This window comes from Pocillopora verrucosa, chromosome 7 (assembly GCF_036669915.1).
Source record: "Pocillopora verrucosa isolate sample1 chromosome 7, ASM3666991v2, whole genome shotgun sequence".
NCBI classification, from domain to species: domain Eukaryota; kingdom Metazoa; phylum Cnidaria; class Anthozoa; order Scleractinia; family Pocilloporidae; genus Pocillopora; species Pocillopora verrucosa.
In genome coordinates this window covers 6980183-7007542 of record NC_089318.1, presented here as the reverse complement: position 1 = coordinate 7007542, position 27360 = coordinate 6980183, and the positions used below count along the sequence as shown (strand labels likewise).

At 38.9% G+C, this 27360-nt stretch overlaps 1 protein-coding gene across 2 annotated transcripts; it reads right to left on the bottom strand.

Annotated features, from left to right (window-relative positions):
• Positions 1 to 15: 15 nt before the first annotated feature.
• LOC131784911 (ATP-dependent RNA helicase TDRD9) lies at positions 16 to 27293 on the bottom strand. 2 transcript variants are annotated; one of them, XM_059101750.2, is made up of 40 exons: positions 27045 to 27293; positions 26466 to 26731; positions 24870 to 25171; positions 24350 to 24430; positions 23594 to 23749; positions 22919 to 23037; positions 21963 to 22009; positions 21768 to 21825; positions 21007 to 21091; positions 20131 to 20188; positions 19408 to 19512; positions 18202 to 18299; positions 17695 to 17826; positions 16403 to 16568; positions 15398 to 15461; positions 15132 to 15195; positions 14976 to 15014; positions 14715 to 14768; positions 13697 to 13773; positions 13562 to 13598; positions 13204 to 13311; positions 12559 to 12659; positions 12355 to 12435; positions 11604 to 11729; positions 11075 to 11138; positions 10280 to 10324; positions 9874 to 9981; positions 9569 to 9694; positions 9028 to 9117; positions 8492 to 8617; positions 7348 to 7479; positions 6765 to 6878; positions 5881 to 5951; positions 5671 to 5799; positions 5309 to 5386; positions 4452 to 4590; positions 3784 to 3899; positions 3191 to 3257; positions 2547 to 2725; positions 16 to 1688 (listed from the first exon to the last, which is right to left on the bottom strand). In XM_059101750.2, the coding sequence occupies exons 1-40, from the start codon at positions 27206 to 27208 to the stop codon at positions 1556 to 1558; spliced, it is 4305 nt and encodes a 1434-aa protein (XP_058957733.2). In that variant the 5' UTR covers positions 27209 to 27293; the 3' UTR covers positions 16 to 1555. The 2 variants fall into 2 exon arrangements, with proteins under 2 accessions (XP_058957733.2, XP_058957734.2); XM_059101751.2 differs by lacking the exon at positions 9569 to 9694.
• Positions 27294 to 27360: the final 67 nt, after the last annotated feature.

Below are 27360 nucleotides of genomic sequence, written 5' to 3'. Positions count from 1 at the left end.
TCAGTTGCTCAGGTCTAAGACAAAGCGTATGGCAATTTAATTGTTTTTTGTTTTTGTTTTCTTCTAACAGAGAAGAGGGTCTGACTAGGGTTGACCGCGGCAAACGCCGAAGAATATAACTGACAAAACGCGAAAAAAAAAAACCCGATAAGCGACACCTAAATACAAACCAAAAACCGACTTGATCCGACACTAACAATATTCGTATTTACAAAGAAGAACATTCTAGCTTAGGAGGTAGCCACTTTAAATTCAAGATTCAGTTAATTGGATTTCCTGTCATTAAACTTACTTATGGCCCAGTGGGAGCGCGGGCTCTTTCCAGAAAAACGTCAGGTTCTTGGGCGTACGAATTACTCAACAAATATGAATAATTAACTGACGTTTTTCACCATTAATCGAGATTTATCCACAACCGACGAAGATCGAAACTTTTAATCGATTACCGACAAAGTAATTAAGTTCTGGCGGACATTAAGACCCCCAATCTCTTCCCCCTCCTCCCCAAACATAACAATGAAAATATTCCATTACATAAATCCACTGGAAGATTAAATGTAACAATCATAACTGAGTTGCCAAGTGGCCGTAAGGGTAATGTTTAGAAAGGTTTCGCCTTAGCCCCCCCCCTCCCCCCCCCCGTCATCTGCGAAGGGGAGGCGAGATCATTGTAGGGAGGGAAAGGGGATATCAGACTAAACAAAAACGACAAGAAGATCATTAGCCCAGGTATCTAACGGTTTTATGTGCGATTTGAGGCGCCAAGTAGTAGAATTGTAGAAATGAGCAAAAAAAGCCGCTTAAGGCCACTCGCGGCTTCGCCTCTCATCGCTTTTGTTCGCACACAAAACTTCCAGCTACGATGGCAAATAAAAAAAAAAAACTACATGACTATGTCGACAAGCACGTTAAATTTTCTCCATTCATGAAAATCACCATCCATCGTTACGATTAGTGCTCTACATCTTTACACTCAATGTCTTTGTCTTGTCTTTTCGTTGAAGTCCGTAAATGCTGTGCTATCATGCTGTCGTCGTCGTTATTAATTTCGTCGTCGTCGTCGTCGTCGTCGTCGTCGTCGTCGTCGTCGTCGTCGTCATCATCATCATCACCACCATCATTAACATAATCACCACCTTGTTCAATAAACATTTCACCGTCACTTTCGTTCCTAATGTGACCCATGCGATCGTAAACGCTGTCATCTCTACGATTTAAAGACCTGATCACCTCGAAAACATCAGCTGCTCCATGAATAGAAGTACAGTTACATGCTCCACAAACGACCAAACGTAAACATCTTCCTGTCAAACCAAACCCATAATGCATGCCCACAATGGATCAGAATCACCTGATCTTCAACAAATAACTTGGATCGGTGTCCGTCCGTTTGGACCAACAACTTTTCTTGAGATCAAGCTTGAGACGTGACTGGCTCTCAAACGTAACGTAACCAGCCCACCTTTGATTTGCTTCCTTCGATATCAGCACAGGTGCGCAACCTAACAAGCTCTCCTCTCCTTGCCTCCAGTTCTCGCAGTTGTTACTCTTGTAACTAGTCTTCAGACAAAGAAGCCTCTATATCCATGTGGCCAGTGCTCCTCAGATGCATGGCGACTCCTCGTGGATGCCTACACAATACATTGCACAAAGGGCAAACTACTTCTTCAGTAAACTGTTCTGACGATCTGAAAGTCACAAAACAAAATGAAACATTAGCAAGTAAAGATCGTTTCAATTAATTGTTTTAATTTGAGCGATGTCACTTGACCATGTGAGCCGTCACTGTCTTGTTTGAACTCCTTAGAGCAGCAGAGAAGAATATAAAGGAAAGAACCGAAGAGAGAAATACATTTTCCTTCCACTAAACTGCATTCTTTGGCACCTCTTAACTCCAAGGATTTACTTAGCAATTCTCCAATAAGCCCCTCAGTTATGGATTTCCTCGTAAATTAGCCAGGAGAACTTGGAGTTAAATCAATATAACACCTTCCCACTGAGAAGTCCGTCTGTTCTCTTAACTTGTTCTTTGGATAATGTGCTGCAGGATTTTCAATACATTTTTCCATAAGCAGCTGACTATAGTGTAATGGGCGGCTTTCCCCGCAAAAGGGGCCGCAAGCCGAAACCCAAACACCTGAGTGCCAAACAGACAGCGGTAGACCGCCAATAACTGGCTTTTATTTAAAAACCCTGTATACTGGTATTGCAAGGAGAAATGAAATCTTTGTCACTTCTGTGATTAACACAAACTGTACTATAACTGATTTTCATTTTTTCTACCGTATGGTTGCCGGCAATCAGCACGAAAAGGTTTGCATTTTATGTACTTTGTTGATAAATGCTAACCTAGGTCCAGTTTTCTTATCCTATTAATTTTCACGTTTATAAACATATATACGAGAAAGTTTCCGGCAGAAGGAAAATAAAACTCAGTTGAACCAAGAGGCAAAAATTGAAACACAACGCAAACATAATTATTCGGCCCATTGCAAAGCTGCTCAAGGAACAGAAGCAAACATTTAAGGCGGCCGATACTTGTTTACCTTCCTTCCAAGCTTTTGAGCCACTCCAACTTTTCCCGCAGTAGGGCTACCTTCTGCCTGGCCTCGTCGTCTTCATCCTCCAGAGGTATGCCGGAGATAGCTACAGCATTGTGTAACGTAAACAGCTGACCGGCATCTGACTCTTTGGTGGTTGCTTGTAGAAGGTAGGCAGGATCGATCTGTGACAAGTAAATAAATTGTGGTTTAAAGCTGTATCAACTTGGAGAGGCTTTTAGGGAGTGATCATGATCTTTGCTTCGCCTGATTTTGACTCTTAATGCAATGTCCTTGAGAAAGCTCAGCATCCAGGAACTAAAGTGAAGTACAATTTGGTTTTATCAGCTATAATGATACTTAAAATTAGCCACTGTAAAGAGTGGCGACGTTTCGAGCGTTAACCCTTCGTCGGATTGAGTCTCCATAGTGACGCTCTATGAGTGGCTAACAAAACTTGCTTGCCCAGCGTCTCAGCCAGTCAGATGCAAACACGTTTTCCCACAAATGACGTGAGAAACCAGTGTCATCCGTGGATTCCCTGGTCATCATTTTTTTCTTATAAAGTATTTCGGTGGGTAGTTGGTCTTGAATTGTACAAAACTCAAACAGCACTTTACGAAAATTCGTCAGTTCGATGCTCGAATTACCTGATTCCAGTAGCCCGTTCTGGGAAATGGGCATGGACTTTTGTTCTCCCTGCGTTTCAAGACAATTCTGAAAAATTTAAAGAAATCGATCATACGCAATTTGAACGACTTTCACTTCAAACATCATACAAACTTGAGAACGTCGGAGATCAATAAGGCTACACACAACACTATACTACAAGATTGGCCTCTATTTTGCGCGTAACAATCACTGATTAACTTGGTTTTATTTTTAGGCGGGAGGACTCCGGTGGGTGGACAAAAAAAAAAGAATCCCCTCAGACCTCCCTAAGTAAGACAATTTTATTCCTGCCCTCACCATACAACCTAGGTTCAACTTCGTCGGCCCCATGAAAAAAAGAAAGGAAAAAAAAAAGAAAAAAGAAAAAAACACGACACTACCAATCACTAAAATAATGTTAACAAAAACGGGTCAATGTCATTATTTGAGCACCTGCCCACCTACCCCTCCCCAAGTCAACAACAATCAACTAATGACAAGTTAGGGTTAATGTGGGATTAGAGAAGGGGTAGGGTGCGCAGTCACTGAGATACTGACATTGATCATCAAAAACACTTAACTAAAACCTTACTTAAGCAGCAAAGATCTGCTGACATTCTGAATTCTCTCCACCATTGGAGTTCCCCAGCCAGCTATTGCCTCCTCACTCTCAAACATCTCATTAATAGCACGACGTACTAAATTGATCTGTGGAGCGGACGTTAAGTATCAGAGTTAAAATGGACAGAGGCTTGAAGTAAAGAAAGTTTGAAATGACGCAAAACCATTTACATGTGAAGGAGAAACAAAATCTCTGTAGGGATGGCAAAGGATGGAAAAAAAATTGAGGACGCTTGCATCTTTTTACTCAGCCAAACAATTTTAGAAGATAAGTCACTCTGCACGAAGCCCCGATGAATGTGAAAGGTACTTTGATACCTTGAAAGGGTGACAGGCTATAGGTTTCCTACTCTAACTTCGAATTTATAGATTCGACGTTTGAGTGAAAAAAAAAAAAAAACCCATCTGAGATTTTATGAAATGCCTCTCCGCGGAAGAGACGGTAAACACATCCAGCCATTCGCGAAATTCTAACTACAACATAAATTCATTTTTTAATCGAAGTCATCCTAGGCGTTGCCGTTCTGATTGCTTAAGGTCCCAATTGTCTTTTCCCACCGAACACAGAAAGTAACATTTCCTTTATATCCAAACCTTCCACCCTGAAAAACGAATACCTCTCATTTGCTGTCAACTTACATCGACAATGTCATTTTCCCTGAAATCCACCTCAAATACTAGCTCACTGTCATAATCCGGCAGAAGCGCTTCGTTGGTGGCAGGGTCATAACCCAAACCCACCAACGCCCCTGTGTACTGCCGCTTGTCACCATCAACTCTGTGGACAAACGGACAGGAACGAATTTAAAGAGATTCTACTGAGAAGAAAAAGTTTAGACCATGTCAGCTCTGAGTAACGTCAAAACAGTGGCTTGAATTATAGGAAAACGTTCAGAGAACACGAAAACGCCAAACAGGGCCATAAATTAGCAAATTACAGTTCAGTCTTTTTTCTCCAAGTAAGCCTGTGTCATTCAGTGAATAACACCATGTTTCACTTAAATTACCAGGCTTAAATTGAACATCTCCATTTACATCATCATTGCGCAGAAACATCACATATCGATATCCCTATCCTAGCAGTATACAGGAAGTTTGTCACCATGGACCTAGTTAAACGGCCAAACCTATGATCAGTCTCCTGTAGCTTAGAGGTAGAGGGTCCGAAGCACTTATCGGAAACACTCGGAGTGCTTTTTTCTCCGAGTATGCCTGTGTCAGGCAACAAATAACATGCATATTTCAAGATCATTTGGGTCGGCCAGAGCACACTAGCGGACAAAAAAGAGCGACTGTAAACCGTCTCGGTCCAGTTCTTCAAAGGGCGGATAACGCGATTCGACGGATAGAGATTTATCCGGCGGATAGCGTTATCCACCCTTGGAACAACCGAGGCCTACTGAACAGCCTATTACACAATTCATTTATAAAAAAGGAATGCAATTGAACGGTTGAATGGAAAACTAGAAGATAAAAAAACAAATGATTGCATTTACCTCATTTCAGCAAAGGGAGTAAAGATTAGCGCCACCAAAGGCATCAAACCGTGAATGTTCGGCATCAAAGTTGTATCCCTAAACAAAATTAACAGGGACACTTCAGGGTACAGTTACAAATGTGGTGACTGAGGTCAACGCAAACGCAGAAAGACGAGGTGAATATCAAATATTTATCAGACAACTGGCGAGGGAACTTTCGATATTTATAATAGTCAGGTATCCATGGTAAATAGAAAAAGATGGATCTCACTATAACGCAGCTTAAAGAAAAGCTTAGACCTTTGAATACTTTCTAAGAATAATTACATAGCATTCTTGGATCGAGCAGCTCCATGAAAATGATATCACAGCTAATTCACCTTGCAACCACGGTGGATCCAGTCGCATTTATGCCAACTTTACCCGCGACCATAAACCTTTGATGAGGGTCCTGGGGCTGATCGTTCAGGATGACACTGTTAACCGAGTTTTGCTCAATTCTCACTGACCTGTTGAGTGTAAGAAATGGAGATTTAGGAAAGCCAAACGGAAAAAGCTTGGAAAACACACGAATTGACCAGCTTCCTTACTTCAGTCGTCCAATATTGGTTATGCTGTAGAAACTCATTTCAATGGGGCTCTCAGGACCACGGAGCATCACCTGTGCAAACGAAATACGATGAAAACTCAATAAACCTTCAAAACCAAGAGGCTTATGAAAGTGTCAAGCTTATCTTTCCATATACGCTCTAAACAGGACCTCACTTCAGTTTGGCTAACATGAAGCGATTACGAGTATCACTACTACTGCTGACCCTTGAAAGGCAAGCTAGTCCAGGTCCTCTCAGGTAACCTCCCAGGCTATCGCCAAGTTTACCTGACAAATCGTCGGTACCTACTAACCCTTTGAGCTCTAAGAGTGATAAGCATCTATCGGTAATTTCTCCTTACATTATCATCCCTAAATCACACACTAAAGCTCATGAGAACAACGAAAATGATCACCAACTAAAGAAACTCTTGCTTGTTTAACAAATTCTCCTTCTCAGCACTTTAGAAAAAAGTTTACAGAATAGTATGGAGAATATGTATATTGATGTTACGATGCAAAGGGCTGATATTCTTAAATGGAGACATGCAATGCGAGAGTTAAGTGTCCTCTTCAACGGCATAACACAGTGACCCTGGTAAAGACATAAATGAGGGAAGGTCCCCCAAAAAATAACTTAACTTGGACTAGCGAGTTTCTAGAAATAAGAGAAATTAAGTCATTTTGTAAAGTAAGCCTTTGAAGCCTAAAATCTTAAAATTTGAGATAAGATGCAGAATTTTCTGAATTTCACGTTTGAAGAATCGAACGAAAGCAACGTTGAAACAATCTGCCGAACCACTTCGCTCATTTTTTTAAACAAAAGACAAACCCCATGTGCTGAGAACCTGACTTGTTGAGGACATAGTAATACTCTATGATTACCTTGGTCGCAAACCTTTCATCGACTTCATCGTTGTTTTCAACCAGTGAGTCGATCCAAGCGGTGTTGTCCTCAGGAGGCACGGTCTCTCCAGACAAAGCACTCTGATGAGCAAGCTAATAAAGAGAGAATTTATGATAAGAAAAAAAAAATCACTCAGTGGTACCTATAAAATTGATTAACCCTTTACCCCCTAAGAGTTACTAGTATCTAACTTCTCCTTACACCCCTGAATCAAGAATTAAGGTTACAAGAATAGTGGTAGTAGTCAATTAAAGAAGCCTTTGATTATTGAACAAATTCTCCTTGTCAGCACCTTTGGAAATGCACTGAGAACAGTAAGGAGAATATGCATACTGATGTTAGGGTGTAAAGGGTTAATATAAGAAAGGGTTCAAATTCCACAGCTCTGACTCAGTACACATACATGGACGCCATTTATCTGTCTTGGCACGCAAACATGGCCATTGCAACGTCATCTCGAAACGTCAAATACTTAGCCGTTTCGGACAAGAGATAAATTGAATCTTGCGCTATGTTACAGTGTTTGTTTCTGTAATTGCTGTCGTCGTACTTGTTGTTTACCTTAGAAGCTCGAGACTCCTCTTGAAATTGCGCAAACCCTTCTTCAATGAGCTTTTGATTGATGTGTATGTCTTCCTCAGTGTTGGTGTCGTACAAATCAACACGAAGAACATTTTTGCAGAGCGAATACACCTGTAAAAGCAGTGTAACACGTGACATGAATTGCTTTTTCTTTAGGATAAACAAAGTAAAACATGATGCACAAGCTCTACACTCCGTTCAAACCAACGAGGATACCGTTTTTACTCGAATGAGAGTTACCCTCGAATAAGCACCGCGTTAGGGACAGAAACGATAATAAGCGTGGAGGTCAGAACGGTTTGTACTCATGGCATGCACGAATGCACAGATTCAGGCGTACAAGAGGCATAACATCCACGCTGCAGAACAATAAGGGGTCAGTGACATCGAAATTGAGTGAAGACACCACTAGTAATGTAATAAAAAACTACCAGAGGCGACAAATGATGACCAACAAACCACGCCTATTTTAGTTACATTAAAAATCACTTACAGATAGAAATTTTACCATTAAATCACATAAAGAACAATTCTGCGTCGCGTCCAATTCTTGAATCAGCGACAACCTCAAATAAGCGCCGCCCTCAAATAAGCCCCGCATTTAAGGCGCAAAAAATTTAAGAAACGCCGCGGCGCTTATTCGAGTTAATACAGTAATTTAAAAACGAACAAATTTTTATCCTTCTTGGTGAGATACGCCGCGCACCTCAACGGTACTTTCTAATGACGAAAAGTACTCCAAAAATATTATCGTTGATAGAAATATTTTTGAATGATGCTCCTTCGTCTAGAGTAGACGGCCGAAAACGAGGCTTTCGAAATTACCAACTGACCAATGGTTACGAGGTTACTGTCGCACCTTCACGTCTTTTTACCATTATCCGCATATCCTCCATCATTCATTTATGGCCTCGCTCTTACCCCCTAATCCCTTTCGGGCGGGAAACGAGGAAAAGAAGAATTGGTACAGGAAGAGCAGCAGTGCGAATCCAAACTGCTAAAGATGGAAGACATGATGACTCAGCATCAAAGCCTTAAGAGCACACGCCGCGAAATTGTCTTTATTGCAGAACTAATTGTCTTTATTGCAGAACTTATTATAATAAAAATTGTAATAAGCTACCTTGGCAGCCAGCTTTTTATTTTCTGTCATCTGAATAAATCGCTGACTGGCTCTGTGAGACCATGTTCCCACAGGACTGTGAGGGGATGGTAAAGGTCCTACTTCACATAGTCTACACTCAAATGCCTGTACAAACAAAAGGGTATCAAAAACAAATAGTCAAAACATGTGAATAGGTGAGCGACATACAGACCAGCCCATTGCTGTGTTCTCGAGCCCAGCACACCCGTCAAGTGGCCTATACAGCCAGAACTTACACCGGTTTCCATTGCATGTACAACTAGGAGCATTACTGGAGCAATTTTACATTGAGTATCAAAAGTATTCCGAAATTGCTTTGGTTTTTGCTTTCTTTCGTTATGTGATTGGTCCAGAAAACTCGCGTTATTTTCTCAACCAATCAGATTCAAAACCAAAACCAATCCCAACTTGGTCACTCACGGTTTCCCGCGCGTTTCAGGGGTGGAAGGAGGATTTGCCCCGGAATGTAAGTTTTTCTCCGTAGGAATACAAAGAACAAAGTTCAAGCTACACACCTGAAATGGAAGGTCTTCAAACTGTTGTTGCATCTGTCTCAGATGACTGATTCTCAGCACTGCTTCGTTCCCAAAGTCCACGTAAAGAACCTGAGGACGAGAGTCAAAGCCAACAGATGTTGAGTTAGTGCCTGCTCAAGTACTTTGAATACAACGTCTTTAATTAACAACTATTCACCAAAGCGGAGGTGGCCAGGGATGGATATTTGCCGAGCTGAGAAGCGGGAAGATAAATGTTTCCCGCCAGCCATCGACACTGAAGTAAATAGTTAGTTTAATGTACACTTAGTCTGTCGATCAAACATTTTTGATACCTTATAAACAGCTTTCATATTTTAAATACTATTATCTACCTGGGTAAATTGATAATTTTTCGAGTACCCAAAAGTTCAAAAGTTCAAAAGTTCAATCAGTGGCAATTTGTTAAGCCATACTGACAAGATGTGGATTGTCAAAGCATGACAATGTTAGGAAGGAGCCGAAATGGCAGAGTTGCATTTTTAAATATCTGTACAATACCATGAGTACAAACAGTTCTGACCTCTACACTGTTTCTGGGTATATGTGGGCTGTTCAAGGCCATTATTCTCGCTCGGTAAAACAATTCGTCTTCAGCATATAAAGCAAGGCACAGCATACCAACATAGAGACTCTTTTGGTCAACATGCTAGAGGAAGAAAAACGTTGTTACCACAAAAGTCACATCACATCAACAACAATACTAATGACTGGTTCTCCTGTGGCACAGATGAATTCTCCTACATCTGTTCGGAGGCAAACTGTTCTTGTGACCTGCTTACAAGATTATGTTTACAAGATTATACTGAGATTTAAATAACTTCATACCCGTAAGTTTTCGCCATGATACATGTTGATATGATTTTGCAACATTTGAAGTTGCATAGCGGATTGTCTGTCGGGTTTCTGAGCCCAGAAGTGACCAGCATCTATCACCTGTAATACACGTTAAAAACGTAATGTCACTCCCAAGCATCATAAAAACAAAGCACGTAAACTGGACAAAACGCTACTTTACAGGGCACAGCAGTACTGAAGAGTGCACCGGACTTGCACAGCCACGTACTAAATCTTCCCACTACAGATGCGGCGAAACTTACCCCCAACATTCTGACCTAAATAGGTGCTTGCCTTACAGAGAGACATGGTAAAGTGGCACCGATGATACTGAGATAAAAAAAACTGCACAATGCATACAAGTCCGTCCTTATTCAGAATGGAATTAAAGTCTTACCACTGAAGTTATGATTTCCAGGTAGCCAGTTCGAGGAAGGTCAACCTATTGAATTAGTATGAAAAAAAGTTATAGTTCAGAATCAAGATAGAGCTATTAAATGAGGACGAAACAAGTATGGTAACGTGTGATTTGAATCTAAAACACTTAGATCAGATCATCGCCAAGAGACTTACCATACTAAATAAAAAGACGCTTAAAATGGTAATTTCTTATCTTTATGCTTTACGTACAGGTGATGTTATTCTTCTATACATTTACTATAAGGACACAAAAAGCAAACTTTTACACTGCTAATCTACAAGTGATGAGTTGAAGCCACACCTGAATACTATGTTTAATTTGCTGTCCCTCGGCAATGCGCTTGAAAGCTCAATGGGGGGGGGGGGGGGGTGAAGGAATGGAGGGGGGATACTTCCTTACAATAAGCTGAAGGGGATGTGCCGTATGGATGGTGTCATATTTTCACGACTGGATTGACGATAAGGGGGTTATTTTTTAATAGAGTAACAGTACGAGGTCGCTCATTTTCAGGTTTTGGTAGTAAGAAAATCCTGGTAAGTAGGGGATTTAAATTTGGGAGAATTCGCGGTTAATTAGTTGTTAACGAATAACCAAAGTAAGTGAGATGGGGTCTATAATTGGCCACAGAAGAGATTATAATGGAGTAGGGGCTCTGAGAGGCCAGCAGCACATCCCAGAAAATATTGACCCAAGTACCCCCCAACCCCCTCCCCCCACCCTACACTCCGGTAAAGGCTATGTACATTATAGGCCACAGTGTGTGTACAATACCTGCTGTGGTTCTTGAACACGAGTCACACTTCCAGCACCTCTTGCTGATAAATTCGTAGCAACCCTGAGAAATACATGATGGAAATAGCAGTTTGTCAAAGAGCCGAGATATTACATCATCATCTTCATCATCATCATTCCCTTGCCTTTTATAAAACAATAACGAGAAATAAATTAACAGCATTATGATTAGAAGGCGAGAAGACCTCAGCAAACCACTCGGCTTATGGGAGAGGCCACCTCACTGAATACAACATATTATGAAAAAGAAATGTTGCAAATGTGCAGCTTGGTCAATTCAGTGTTTATTTTCGTCTTGACGCTACGAAGACTTGACGAACGAGTAACTGACACAGGAAGAGAGTTGCAAATTTTAGGACCTTGGTATGACACGAGGCTAAATTGCCACTTAATCATTCATTTATTTAAAACCACAGAATTAAAATGCCTAAATACAAGAGTTTGACCAGTGCTAATGTAACATTGAGCCATTGGCTCATTTGTAAAAGAGCAAAGTCTGTAATCTGACCTGTTTGTTCTCAGTTTCCCCTTTTCCGCGCTCGCTTCTTCGTAAGCATTTCTCCTTTCCATCAACCTGTCCATTTCTTTACTTTTGGCTTCGGAAATGAAAAGACTAAGGGGCATTCGTAAGTGCCTGCAAAGAAAAACATCACAAATCGAAACTGTTTAGTTCATCTTAAGATACCTATATTGTGTTTCAATCAACTCTTGTTAGGTTTATATGGTGCGTGTTCAAGATAAAATTTCTTTGAACCTGCAAACGTTTTTACAAATCTTCAAAATTACATTCTCGGAAAAAAAAATGAAAACCGATTCCCTAATAATTTCGAAACATAAAGACGGCGTATTTCAGAGAGTGAAACACCTGAAAAAATACATCCGTCGGGCCCATCATTCTTTTCAATTTTAACCGCTAGGCTATGGTAGACTTGTTGTAGCAAGCTCATTATCTTGTGTCAAGCATCAAGAATACTGCAAGGATTTGAATGTGGATGTGGCGCTCTTTCGCGATGTTAAAAATAGAGATGGTATACCTACATATCTCTTAGCCTTTTCCAAGCGTTCGGTTAGTAAAGCGAAGCGCTTTTAAATGGCGAGAAAGTAGCGGAGAGATTAAAGAACGATGGAGGTCTAGGTCAAGTCGCTACCAGACCCAAACTTCCCTCTTTGTTCTTCCATCGCGCCGTTTACTATGTCGGTTATTATTTCGCTCCATTTTATTAAATGAGCGCCTGAAACATGCTACATATCTACCTCACCTCATCTTAATGGCTTTGTAGACAGCAGGAAGAACTGTGTGTGAATCAGTGGCCCGTGTTCTCTCAAACTCGATATAAGCTCTGAATTCAAACACAACGTTAATCATTCAAGTTACTAAAATTGAGATAGGATACTAATATCTCAAAAAAACAACAAACAAACTTCCAAGAGTTTTAATTCTTTGTACAGTTTTCATTACCAACCTGGTATCTTCAAAATAAAGAGCTTTTCCTTTGCCGCAAGATCTGAACAACCTGGCAATCTGTGACCTGTAAAGCGCACCATGGGCAGGCATATTCCTGACCTGAAATTAATTAAATTGAGTACATCAGCCACGAATTGTTGTTTGCGGGAATGTGCAAATAGTTATACATTTATAGGAATGGGCAACCAAATAGGCATTTAAATAACCAGCCAAGGAAAACGATTATGAGAGGACCTGTTTTGAAATAAGTGAACCAGGTCACTACCTGCCAATGAAGCAGTTGGTTATCAACTACACGTATAATTTCGCTAGAGGCAAGTAAATCGCTGTAGTAAATAGAGTGCTTTTCGACTGATTGCCGTACACCAAAATAAAAGCGGTCACCAAACTGCCTAAAGAGCGGGAAAACGCGGGTGACCATCTTGTATCTTATAGGTCGCGAGAGTGGCGCGAGTTTTCTGGACCAATCACAGAGCAAATTAAAGCAAAACCAATGCAACTCTGGATTACTTTGACACTCGCTTGAAAATTGCTTCAATGAAGAGCTGATGCGTCGATCATTAGCCCTGTATAGGTGCAATTTCCTCCCAACAAGGGACAGAGCTTCAACCGCCACTATATCCACAAATACTATGCTACATACCATAACTGTCGTGAAAGGATCATGGCCTGACATCACCTTCATTACGTCAGTTTCATCAATATCACTTGAGGCGAAGTAGTTTGGGTAAAACGCTCCACAGATCACAAGCTGTTGAGGAACGAAAAAAATGTTATTAACGTCTTTGACTTGTTAGAGTGACCAGTATTTAATATCTCCTCACAATGTAACCCCTGAGTCAACATTAAGGTCACGAGAATTAAGGAAATGATCACCAAATAAAGAAGCTCTTGATTGTTAAACAAATTCAACTTGTCAGCACCCTAAAGAAATATATAAAGAAAAAGTACGGAGAATATGTACGCTGATATTGCATTGAACTCAAACGAAACAGACCAACCTTCAAAATGAGAAGAGACTCATCAGAATTGCTCGCCCTGTGAACGAAAAATCAAATTGTCAGACCAGCACTTGCGCTTCAACATATCAAAATTTTTTTTTAATTGGTACAAAGGAATTTCAAATTGCAGCTTACTTCTGATGGAGAGGTTGGTTTGTTCTGAGATTTAGATCCTTAAGTCTGTTGGTCAAGTCAGTAACGAGTTCTTCAACCTTAAAATAAGAACATGTAATCAGGCCTTCAAACATCAGAGCCAGCAATTGATAAACCTTGCTTATCATCGCTACGTCAGTTACAAACTCAACACAAAGCTGACAGCAAAACATAAATCCATTGAAAACCATGAATTGGATTTTGTCTTTCTAACTAAAACTTAAAGGAAACCCAGATACAATATTTACTTTCAACAAGACATTTAGGGGGCTGCACATTTTCCTCAAATAGCCCTCCAAGCTGCGACTGTTCTGGTTGTCGTGAGATTAAAAAAGTCGAAAGTCGCCTATTTGTTCGGAGGTCACCCAAAAAGCTTTACCATATCACCCGTCCTGCCCCGCCCACGCACTTCCATAAAAAATAATTATGATAAAATAAAAAGGCATGAAGAAAACTAGACGTGACGTGAGTCGGTCCGGAAAAAGCCGGTCCGCATATCATGACCTTGAGCCAAAATAATTCCCCGTGCGGCCCTACCACGCTGTCAATTAGAACACAGTTATGCTTTTTCTGCTTACTGTTTGTGGTCTAAGGTTTAGCGGGATGAATAATTGCATAAGATGAATATTGCGCAGAGCCCTTTCTAATTTTTTTTTCTAAAAGAAGTTAGCGTCGTGAAACTGATGTCGTTTTAGCGGAAAAACTGCGATGGTTAACATTTCACCAAGAAACTCCACATTTTTTTCCCTCGCAATTTCCCTTGAATAATTTTTTTTATGACGACTAACATGTTATCTTTTGCAGTCTCTTTTTAATTTTTAATCGCCAGAGGCGAGTTTGAAAAACTTTGTGCTCGGAGCCTTCCCTAATGAAAGAGGTTTGGATGTGGCCACGCCCAGCCAACAAACAGTCGGGCAAACCAAACAACATTTAAGATCAGTCAACTGAACAAGTAAAAACCATAGGTAATCAGCGTTTGAACCATCAGCAGTGAACATACCTCTCTAATACGACCCGGCTGGATCAAGTTCTCTTTACACCATGCTGTTTCACCCTGTGAAGAAGTTCAGAAATCAGAAGCACATTACAGCTGACGCATCGCACTTTCATTTTATATCGATAATTTTCTGTAGCACACAAACACACTAAAGGCAGTCTCGTACAAGTAAGAGGAAAATTTCCTTCAATTTTCTCCATTTTCCTTGTTTAGTTTCTGCAGAAAAAGGACAAGCTAAAGAGAAAACAAAACATTTTGACCAACCCTTGGGAATCCTTTGCGTCTTTTCAGAGTGCTCCATTCCTGCCATGAAAACGAGGAAGTTTATCATTCGAAAGATGTCATAATATAACATGATTACTGCCGAACAAACAGTCCAAATTGCCTGGACTAGGTACATATCATACTAATTCACTTTACCTTGTAGGCATTAAGAGTCACAATGCAGTCGCTGTGTGAATATGCATCCCAAGCCATCTTCTTACTGAAAATGGACAATAATTATTTTCTGAGCAAAGCAAACATTGAAGCAATCCCTAAATAATCTTTACAATTGAAAATCATTTAAAATAAAAAAGGAACCGCAACTTTTAAGGCTAAACATCGTTGTGTTCTGTAATAAATTTTTAAAAAGTCTTCTGAAAAGTGCTCTTCTGTTAGTAGATAACAACGTAAACCTTACTTACACATACGCATTGAAGTCTCTTTTGAATGGCTTCGCAAAAAATGACTGCAAAGACATTGAAGCACCTGAGGAAAAAAAAAAGAGAAACGAACGGAAAAATATACTAATCAGTATAGAAGAATGATAAATCACTTAGCAATTTCTCAAAAACATAACTCATGAGTACACAATAATCACCATCCTTGCATCATTATCAGCACTCCACGTTGTGACCGTTTTGGCCGCCATGGCGAGTGGAAAATATATTTGGCGACTAAAATTTCGACAAATGTCGCCAATTGGCGACTAACAGATTTGAAAAAATAAAAAATAAAAAACGTGAAAAATGTATCGATCCTTGATCGAATTTTTAAACGTAATCAAACCGTTCGTTAACTCCCAAATACGCCTAAACATAAAATGAGCAGTGATCAATATAAGTCGAACTGATTTCGTGGAGATAAACTTCATTTTATATTCTTATATTACGTGCAACATTTGACTCTAACGTTCCACTTTACATTAAGAAGCATGGTGATTAAACATCGAGTGATTCAAGATATTATCTACAATAGGGAAGGTTTCAATACCACTATTTTTAAGATCACTTTAAATGAGATGTTTCTCAGCTGAGCAGTAGGCCAAAATCGTACCCGGTCTCAGCGACTTTGCCGTATATTGTTTCTGCTTCCAGATTCCGTTCCGTTTCTAATTTCAATTTGAGTTTGATTGTCACCAGATCGTATCCGATTCCCTTCCGTTCGGATTCCGACTGGAGATTGATTTTCACCAGATCATATCCGATTCCGTTCCGTTTTCGATTCCGACTGGATCACGGGGTGATTTAATACGTGATTTGAAATTCCATAAAGGAAATGATCACCAAATAAAGAAGCTCTTGATTGTCAAATAAAATCTCCTTGTCAGCATTAAAGGAAATGTCTAGAGAACAGTATGGAGAATATGCATACTGATGTTAAGCGTTAAGTCAACTATAGTTGTATGAGAGCCACATGATAGTCCTTACTTATAACAAGGCATTCTTCAAGGCAGCCAAACACATATCCCAATATTAACAGCTTTCCGAGATAAATGTCGATTGGCAGGCTTCCTAACACTTTGCCAAAAAAGGTCAGTTCTCCATCATAAGGGTTGATGGTATCATTCTTCATTTTAATAGTCAGGGCACCAACCTTAAAAAGAGTAACAAATGCTTGGTTAACTCATGAACACGCAAAGACTGTTTTATTCCCTCCAATCAGATTCTATAAATGTTGAGATAGCCTGCTCCTTGGCTCTCAATAGAGACCTTCAGCAGCAAGGACGGCAACGCCAAGGAAGACGTCGATTTAAAAATGAATACATATTTTTAGTTGGAATTTCGCGAATGGCTGGATGTGCTTACCATCTCTTATGGCGCCGCAAGTTAACTTCAGCATAACGTATGAGAGCGGCGTTGAGTTCCAAATGGAAATTTAAATAATCTGCCGTCGGGATTTCCTTTCTCGGACCACGTAAATTCATATGATTTCACGTTATTTTGCAGAGGACGGCTAAGAAATGTACACAGTTTTAAAACGCACGTGCTGAGCTATTATTTTGCTCATTAGATCTTTTGTTTTGCTACGTTCTCGTTGTCGTCGCCCTCGTGGTTTGCTAAAAGTCCCTAATATTATTAGCGCTGCGGGACACTCGTTTCCTGTTCATATGGACTAGTACAAAACTGAGATTTCCTTAACTTACAACAACAAAATAAACTAAAAACAAGTTCCCCTTTCTCTTTACTAAAGATTTAAGACTTACTCACCCAAAAGATAAAATAAAAAGTTGTTACCTGTACATACTAAACTGCTTCATTTGGCAGAAAACCATTCACAGTTGAAGCAAATAATAAGTGTTTTTCAAAATCGAACTCGTTACGTATAATTTTTCTGGCTAGGTAACTGTCTTTATTATTCCTCTACTACGTCATTTTATCATACAAAGGCAACCGAAAGTGCAAAATATGAAATTTTTATTAACCCTTCACTACCAGAACTGATTGACATGTAACTTCTCCCTATAATATCTAAACATTATCCAGCAAACAAATCATGAGAATATTCAGACTTATCGGGTAGAAGTTGTTATCTTGATCTAGCACAAATTCTCGTAATTTTTTTTCAAGGAAATGTGTAGCAGCTAGAGGGGAGAATTAACAATCAGATCTTACGAGTTACAGGGCTAACCAAGCGTGAGGGCCGTACTGAGGAATAATAGCCCGAAGTCGTAGCCCCAGTGCAGCTCTCTCGTTCGACTTGTAAAAGGTTAGTATCTCACCTGTTTTAAAAGCAAGACTGTCCGTTCTATATCATCTGGATCTGGGGGCTGCATTGCCAGTCTTAAAACGACCTTAGGAGGTCCTATGTCTAACAGCTTTACTTTTAAAATAATCTGTTCCAATGGACATCTCTAAAACACAAATAATGCCTATTAAAAACTAAACGAGAACAGCAAACCACATGCGCATGTTCGTGTTTATGTCTAGTATAAATTCATCAGTTCAGACAAATCTGTATTAAGACTAACGCTGACTCGAAAAAAAAATCCTTGTTTGATAGGAGATAAAATGAAATAAAACCACAGGCATAGGATTTCTGATTAACAGTTTTGAATCATTGCTGCATGTCCTCGACTACAAAGAACACTGTCACTTGAACAGATGATCCCATGGCAACCAATCAGAGAACCCGTTTGACCCATAAGAATTTTCATGGTCTGTGCGTAACCTTTGTGAAAAGTTTACATTGATAAGGACGTTGGCAAACTGTCTGTTCTACTACCAACCTGCATTTCAGGAACACCAAATTCTGGAAGAGCATTTTCATAGAATTCTCTGGTCACCAGTCGAAAGCATGTTCCCGCTGACACACGGCCAGCACGGCCTATTGATGAAAGCAAATAAAAATCCATCTAAGAAACTTCAGACGTGCCCTAGGCTTACAAGTGTACAGTAAAGCTCAAAGATTAGGGGACAGCGCAGACACTGCGGTCAAACGTCAGGAATGCAAGAGGGGATCGATTTTGGCCTCCCCTCTCAGTCCAATTTCCCGCGCAAAATTTCGAAGGAAAACTTAAGAAATAACCACTGTCTTGCAAAATAAGTAAAAGAAAATTGAAACGTTTATAGAAATGTGTAAAAGGAAACAAAAGTAGTGAAAAGGAAAACTCGACTCTTCTTGAACACAAAGCTTATTTAAGTAAGGGTATCCTGTTGATCTCTCATTCTTCTTTAAGTTTATCAAAAAAAGGTTGTACGCTTATGACACACCGTGACTTTCTGGCTTGTGTGGTTGTTTGTTACTCTTGTGAGACAACTTGGTTCTGACAGACTGAAAGCACTTCACCTCGTGATTACAATGTTTGCGCAGCCGCAGACGTTCGACCGCTGTGTTAGACTAGTACCAAACGCATGCTTTGCCCGAATGCGTCTGTGGACATACTAGTCTAAATACGCGTCTAGACGAATTGTATCTGCTATTGTTATCATTATCATACCTTTGCTTTGAGTGGCATTGTGCTTTACAAAAAAAAAGAGAGTTGGTGATGTAAAAGCGCCGGCAAGCATGAAACTTCCAAAACAATAATAAAAGAAAAAAACAGAGAAAGCTATCGTATGCGTGCTAATTTGGCGTCTGATATTCTTTTCCTTAAAGTTAAGAAAGAAATAATTCGTGAACACGGATCATTTGCTGGGACAACACAGTGCTTATTTCAAAACAACAAAACTCTCGCTCGCTTCTTTGCTTGTGACAAAATTCGGTGAAATGTTTAACTCAAGGTATCGTCTTCCGCACTTTTTATACATCTATCTTCAGTTCTGTAATAGGCACAATTCATAGTTTCAAATCATAAAATGCTCTCTCTCAAAATTAAAGGATTCGGCTTCAAAGTTTCTACAATTTCTTTTCCTTTTCAAAAGTATTACATCGCCAAGCACGATATAGGACAATTTCACAGCTATCATCAATCAGCTTCGGTCACAGACCCCACCTTTACGCTGGGTGCAGCTTGCTTTGGATGCCCAGTGTAATCGTAAACTCTGAAAGTTAGTCTCTGGATCACAGACAAGGCACTTCTCCAGACAAAAGTCAATCACTGCAACAAGACACAGTCATACAAAGAAGTCAGTGAGAGCTATTTTTAATGAATATTTAAGCCCTGTTTCCTATATCCTTGGTTTTGTAAAAAAAAAAAATCCCCAGAAATTTACATCAAAACTAGCTTTCCTTCCCAATTCAACACCCCCGTATGATTCAAACCACTTTCCCTGTTTGCCAGGATTTCTTGTAATAACAAATACAGTAATTACTGATATCACACTTAAGACATGACACAAACCTACAATCAAGTATATGTTTTATCCTTTCAATCCCATAAGAGGTTCACAAATACAAATTCTCCTCACAAATCTCGATAACTTTTCCAGCAAACAGATGGTAAGAATAGAAGTTTATGACCGAGAGGGTGTTACTTTGATCTTTAAAGGTGATGGTTAAAAATTGCACTTAATATGAAATCTGTACTAAGTTCAACATTACTTATAAACTTGTCTGAAGCACATTGCATATGAATTGCAAAAAATTGCTCTTTTGTTTAACTATCTTTGGGTTCTAAAGAAAAAGTAAATAGTAAGTGTTTGGAGGTACTTGGTGTATATCTAATTAATGATAAAAAAAATAATTCATAGGGCTAAAAAGTTAGCTCTGACTATACCATATTTTATGTCTGGAACAGTGAGTGAGCTTTCTGCAATATTTGTTGACAAGATCACCTGTCAAAAAAAGGAGTAATAAATCATTCAATTGATATCCCATTCAGTCAATCCAATAAAAAATCAATCTGTTGGCCATCATGAAAGTCAGTCTTGTGTTCAGTCAGATTGTCATAATGGTCAATCTACCATTCAACAAATCAGTTGGGCCTCAACCCTCAATCCATTAGTTTATCAGTCAGGCATAATCAGTCTGTAAGGCAGCCAAAAATTTGGCCAATCACTTGATCATTCCAACAATCAGTAAGTTAATCTCCTAATAAAATATCCATCTGTCAGTCCATTACACATTTGATCAGTTGTATGTCCATCAGTACATGTGTGACACTCAATCAGTCCCTGAGCTTTTTCTGTCTCTTCATCTATCAGGGGGGAGAGGGGGGATGGGGGAATTTTCCAAGTGGTTCGATATTCATAAGGGGTATAACAAGATAATTTGGTCAAATCTATTGATACTGTAAATTGACCACCGTGAAGAGATTCTAGAACTGATCAATATTTTGAGTGTTAGCCCTTCGTAAGAGCAAATGATGGTTGGCTAACACTCAAAACATCAGGTTTAGAAACTCTTTATCAACTTAGTTGACACACCAAAATTAATTCTCTTCATCTATCAGTCAATCAGTCACTCAGAAATTCAAACATTTCATTTGTCAACTAGTCAGAAAAGATGACCATTTAGTGAATCCACTTGCAAAGTATCTCTGCAATACTGTGATGCTGTATCAGTAAAGGAAACCAAAAGCCATCTCAAGTGTTAGCGTCAACATGCTTGGCACTTATACAGCACCATAAAAAAAATATCTGTCATTGTTTACCTTCCTGAAGCCCTCTGGAGGTTTTTTAAACACACCTGCTTGCTCCAGAGTAGTGATTGTGGAATGCAGAGGGAGTATTAACAGTCTGAAACACAACAAAAAAATAGTACTTACGGTCACAGGAAAAAAGATTGTCTATAAAATCATCATAAGGGGCCAGAGGAAATTTTCTCTCACAAAAGATTACTACAGATGACCTTCCAAAGCCTTTTGGATGGATTGATGTCACAACCCCTTAGACAAAATGAATCGGTGGCAGGCTATACAAATCTTGCCTGTGAATCAATCCTTCAATGTAAAGAATGATATTTCAATTACAAGATGGGAGAAAGTAGAGGGGGAGGGGAGGGTGCCAGAGGAGGGTGGGGGGGGGGGGGGAAAGAGGCCAAGTAGCTGGTATGTTGTACATGTAGTTCATGTTAGTACTACATATTTAATGAACACCACATTGAAAGGTCCTCTGAGGTTTTTTCTTTCTGCAACCAAAATTTTATAATGGGAACCATTTTACAAGTAAAGGTCATTAAAAGGTGGCTTTCTAAAAAAATAAGCTATGATGAAATAGCATCCAGACTAAACCTGAAAAAAGCTGCAGCAATAAGCAGGACTGTCTGGCTTTTAACTGCTTTTCGACTCACAATAACTTGTTTTTCAGTCATCACTTGTAATAATAAATAATAATAATAATAATAATTATTATAATAATATTCATTTTAATAATAATACTAATAATAACATTTTAACATGTGTATTTCACTTACTTGCAATCTCTCAACATATCATCCAACAAGCGGTCCATCTGTTTGATTTCAAAATAACCTGAGAAAGGAAACAAACCAAAAAAAATTTCCATATTATTAAGACAAACTGATGGACTTCAGGATGAGTTTTAAGCATAATAAGACCCACATCAAAGTTTACTCAGAACAGTAAATTTCTGACAAGATAAAACTTACCAGGTAAAAACATTAGTACTGACCCACGACTATGAGGTGTTCCTTCACTGTCAAGACAACCAAACAGCAATGTAATCAAGTTATTTACTTATGAGCAAAAGAAGTCATTACAAATCCAAAGATATGCTTACAAGCAAGGCTAGATCTTACAAGGTTAATTATCTAATACCAACTTATAAATAAATATATTATCATTAAACTGCTTTGTTTTTTAATTTGCATGACCTTGCATACATGAACACAAAAGCTCCAAATTGTGACTTCTAGAGCTTTTTTCTCAAAAGCATATTATCCACCAGTGTGACTGATTTGCCAACTTTGTGCAAAAATTGGCAGATGCTGGTAAAACTGTGGTACATTGCAGTACCTTTACACAGCATGGTGCAAATTAAATGGAGTTCCACTGATAGCTGTGGGCCACTGAGGCTGTTCATGTGTCATATACTTTTGTCCTGATTGCAAGATATCAATCTGATTTTTCTTTGCAGGTTAACCCTTTACAGCCCAGCATCAGTATACAAATTCTCCATACTATTCTCTATACACTTCCCAAGGTGCTGACAAAGAGAATTTCTTTCACAATCAAGAGCTTCTTCCACTGCATGCATGATGATCATTTCCTTTATTCTCATGACCTCAATGTTTGATTCAGCAGTGATATTGTAAGGAGAAATTAGATTACTATCAAGGGTGAGAGGGTTAAAGATGTCTGTCACAATAATTATTGACCTAAACTGGCAAGTTTGGCTCTGAACATCAGGATTTCCCCATCATAATGAGGGATTCCTGATTTTCAGAGCTAAATTTGAAGTGAAAGTCCTAGTCATGTAGATGAAACCAACACACCAAGACTGCTCAGAATGATGGGACTAAAGCGCAAAATAGTTTATGTAGTATTTGAATTTTGTGAAAACAGGGATCTAGGGAAGAATGATGACTTCAAAGAAAACACCAACCCTGTAATACCAGCTGAAGTGTTGGCCTCTAAATTGTCAAGATGGCGAATCAATTGAGCTGCAAGCTCGTATGCTACTTGACTAATATCTGGCTCTTCAAGGTTGTTCTCTGGGATCATCTGTGAACAAAAATGACATTAAGCACCTTGATAATAGTCACACTTGGTGCAAGGTCCAAATTTTCTGGTAGAGCCAATTAATAAGAGTTATCACTTTATCTTCAGGAGATGGAAGAAGGGAAGTGAGTGAACCTGCTTTGTATAAAAATGGGGCTTAGGAAAGTTTACAAAGTTTGATTCTATCTCAAACTCTAAAAAGTCAGAGTGGAATTCTCCTTTCATAATTTTTTTTAATATTTTGGACCCTTGAATTCAAAGTCTTGTTAATGGATTTTAAGGCAAAAATTCCCATAATTTTAACCAGATGTTGCCCTCTCTAGCCCCTACTTTCAAATTAAGATTTATCCAATTGAAAGGTCTCTATGGTCAGTATAGGAGAAACCAAACAGATTTACTATTTAACTTCCAAGATTTAATTGTAATTAATTCTTCTCTCTAGCTGCTGCACATTTCATTATGAATAAGTTATGCAAATTTAGTTTTACATCATGAAAACTTTTGCCAGATGAGTTTGAGTTACATGTTAATCACTTCTGGAGTTAAAGGGTTAACTTACCCCGATACCAGTGAGATCATCAAGATAGCTTTCTATCACTGGGAATGATTTGCCTTCAACAGTAACCACAGGGGCACCTTCCACCCTACCACGCACAGGGACAGCAAAATACATTGAGAAAAGGTCACTTTGAATTGTGGCTGACATAAGGACAATCTATGAAAAGAAAAAAAAACAACAAATTAATACAAATTATAACAACTTGTTGGCCTCTAAAATGTAACTTTGGACGAAGGCATTTTGCACTATGTGCTGTTGCTCATTTTCAACCTAAATTTACATTCAATTTTCCTTAACAATTCTTACAATGTCCCTAAGTTTGTCTCAGTGCTTTTGTTTTCCAATTCTGTTATAATTCCTCATTGGAACACACACAATCATTTGTTTAAGAGAAAAGAAAACTTTATTAAGCTTTGCATCATGACACTGTTTGCATCTTACAAAAAAATTCTCTTTTGTTTAGCATCTTTAATCATTGTAACAAGCCTTAATCATAATCCTGTTTTTCTGTGTCATTTAATTATAAACATGACCATACCTAACCTTCTGCTGAGAAACACATTGCACTCTTGAACCCAGTATGGAAATTACCAGACCCTCTTTATTAAATCACTTTGAACAATTGTAGTTTACGATTTTAGTTTATGAAAAAAGAACTTGAATGTAAACCTACAAAATCAGATGCACACAGTAGCTAGGAGCTTGTATATTAGCAGACTCTGAGGCTTTTACATTATCTCTTGTGTTTAAACATACCTTGACATGCCTTGAGTTTGTCCTTAGCAGCTTTTTAACAATTAGAAGACAAAAGTCAGAATCTTGCTCACGCTCATGAACCTAATAAAATAGAACAGATTAATTAATACTGTGTGCCAAAAACTTCTTAGGGCCTCAAAATACAAATATAAATTTTACACCTATTTTGATTGGTTCTTACAACAGTGACATACTGGGCTGCACTGCAAGTACCACTTTTTTGTTCCTACCACATTTTGAAGTAATCTGTGATCTATTGTTGAAAAGATGTACAGCAATGTGGAATCCCTAATATATCTATACACTATCCAACAAATGGTTAATGAGAATACTCAAACTTATCAGGTAGAAGTTGTTATCTTTATCTAACACCAAATTCTTATAACTAATTTACAGGGAAATGTGTAGCAGCTGGAGGGGAGAATTAAGAAACAGATCTTGAGAGTTAAAGTGTCAATCTGATGTTAGGTATAAACAGTTTATGTTCCAAATGATATCCAGCTTGCAAGGTCTTTCTTACCTCATCCAGAAAAACATGAGTGTACTGATTCATGTTCTTGGATTGAATAAGCCTTTGGAGCAACACACCAGTTGTGACATAGGAGAGACGTGTATCTTCGCTGACACATTTGTCTCTTCCAACCTGGTAACCCACCAAACTGCCTAAAGTCCAACCTCTCTCTTGGCAAACTCGCTTGGCAATGCTTATGGCTGCAATACGTCTTGGTTGAGTTACGACGATGTTGCAATATCTCTGGTTCTTAACATACTCATCCAGTACATATTGCGGCACCTGGGTTGTTTTTCCACTTCCAGTGGCTCCTTTATTCAAAAAACAGATAAAATAATTGAAACAAAAACAACAACAACTACTAGTACATGGTTGTTGCTAAGTGCCAGCTACTGGCAAAATTCACTGCCAGAAAAAGTGACAATTGCTGGCTGGATTTTTGGTTGGCAATCACTTGGTAAAGCACAACCAGCACTTCTGTGGTAACCCACTTAGAAGCATTCAATATCCAATGCTATTGTCTGATGGGAAAGACTTAAATATATTGATATATTTAGATATCAGTAAACAACTATGAGTGAAATAACTCTTAAAATAAATAAAACATTGTTTCTAGCACTCATTTACAACTTCTTTCTGTATCCTGCATCAAGCATTTTATAAACAAGAAGCTAAGTAGCTTAGCCATCCTTAAGGTGCCATTTTTGAGCTGCCTCATTTTAAATTGCAGCCAGCAGCCTAACTTATTGGCTACAACAAGGTTATTTAGTATTATCAATACAGTTTGTAATGTAATTTGGCCATCATAAAAAGTTTCAAGCTGATGTTTCAAGTGTTAGCCCTTCATCAGAGTGAATGAAACATTCAAAACTCAGTTGATAACACTAAGCTACCCAGTTATACTCTCCCCCTGACACAGCACTACAGTTTCTTTAGAAACTCAATCCCTCTATTTTTGGTTACAACCCAGACCAAGACCCTCACACATGCATATTTATAAAGGTCAGGTCAGTAAAAAAAAATCTCCACAGGAGTATTTTTTGGCCAACTATCAGTTTGGAAATTATGCAGCATGATTCTATCAATTTATGTTCAGCTCAACATTTTCTGCTATAGTTCCTCTAAAAAACCAAAAAATCATTGGAGATCAGAGGTTTTCTGCTTAAATCTCTTCAAAACCAAAGTATTGAGGATCAAAATTGATTTATCAAGAATTGAATACTTTTTGGTGATCACTTCTTCAATTCTTCTATAAATTAAAAAACAGAGGGCTGATACTGGATATATCAGCTTTACCAATTAACATTATCAACTCAGTTGAAAAAACCAAATTATTGATGTATATATAACGAATGTATAGATCAGTATCAGTATCTGGGCAACTACCCACCTACCCCTCCACTAACCCAACATTAACCCTAAGCTGTTATCAATAGACTGTTGTTGGGTTAGGGGAGGGGTAGGTGGGCAGTTGCCCAGATACTGCTATTGGTCTTAATGTATTATATACAACTGCATAAAGACAGTCACGCATACATGTACAAAGTATATAATTTCATCTACATGCATCAGATAAAATAAGCTCAAAGTCTCTTATAACTTTACCTTGTATAATGGTGACTGAGTTGCTCTCAATGGTATCAATGATTTGTTGTTGGTAAGAGGTGATGGGAAGATCTGGTGAAAAAGTGTGATCAAAAGAGTAGTTCTCAAAAATATGAGCTGCCTCCTCCTCTTTCAAAGCTGCTGGTAATTCATCAGAAGCTCCAGATGGAGGGTTGAGTTCCAGCTGATCCAACTCATCATAGAGATCTTCCAGCTTAGGACCAGATGAACAGTAATCTCCAACGTATGCAGGTGAAGCTGGGGGGCTAGAAATGAAAGAAAATTATTAACCTCATCATTTTACATTCCACAACTTCAGAGCTGGTTGAAAAAGACTCTGTTGATTTGTTCCTCTCCCCTCTCTCCACCCTCCACCCTCCACACCCAACCCCCCCCCCCCCATCACGGAATAAATGTCACATGTCACACGTCACATGTCAACAACTGTGGGTATAAGCAGTGCAAAATCAAGTTCCAAATTCTTCTTGTCCAGCAGCTTATGTCTGACATAATGAACGTCCAAATCGTTTAAGTTATCGCATTTTTCGCTATTCCATAGGACAACCATCAAATTCTCACCTTTGCATATTTTTTCTTGCCATTTTAAACTGTTGATTCTCAACATTCCGCCTGCCTTCTTCATAATGACGCCCTGTTATCTTCACATTTGTCACAGCGTTTGGTTTCGCAAGCGGCCTTAGACTGAAAAAGTCCTTTATCTGATCAAGGCTTATATCAGCCATTTATCCGCTATGATGCACTCACGTTAGTACCTCATTTTCTTCGAACTCTTTCTACAATCTACAATGTTTTGTTTTTCAGCTTCCCTGAGCGCACAGGTTTACCGCAAAAAAGAACTGACCAATGAAAAACTCTGTACTATTCCAAGTGACCA

Bases quoted from the DNA above. Each gene is read 5' to 3' on its own strand.
- LOC131784911 (XM_059101750.2), bottom strand. From the start codon at position 27,208: ATGGCTGATATAAGCCTTGATCAGATAAAGGACTTTTTCAGTCTAAGG. The intron at 13,312-13,561 runs GTTGGTCTGTTT...GTTCCTCAACAG, and splicing joins AGTCTCTTCTCATTTTGAAG to CTTGTGATCTGTGGAGCGTT. The intron at 7,480-8,491 runs GTAGCTTATTAC...CTGCTTTTACAG, and splicing joins ATAAAAAGCTGGCTGCCAAG to GTGTATTCGCTCTGCAAAAA.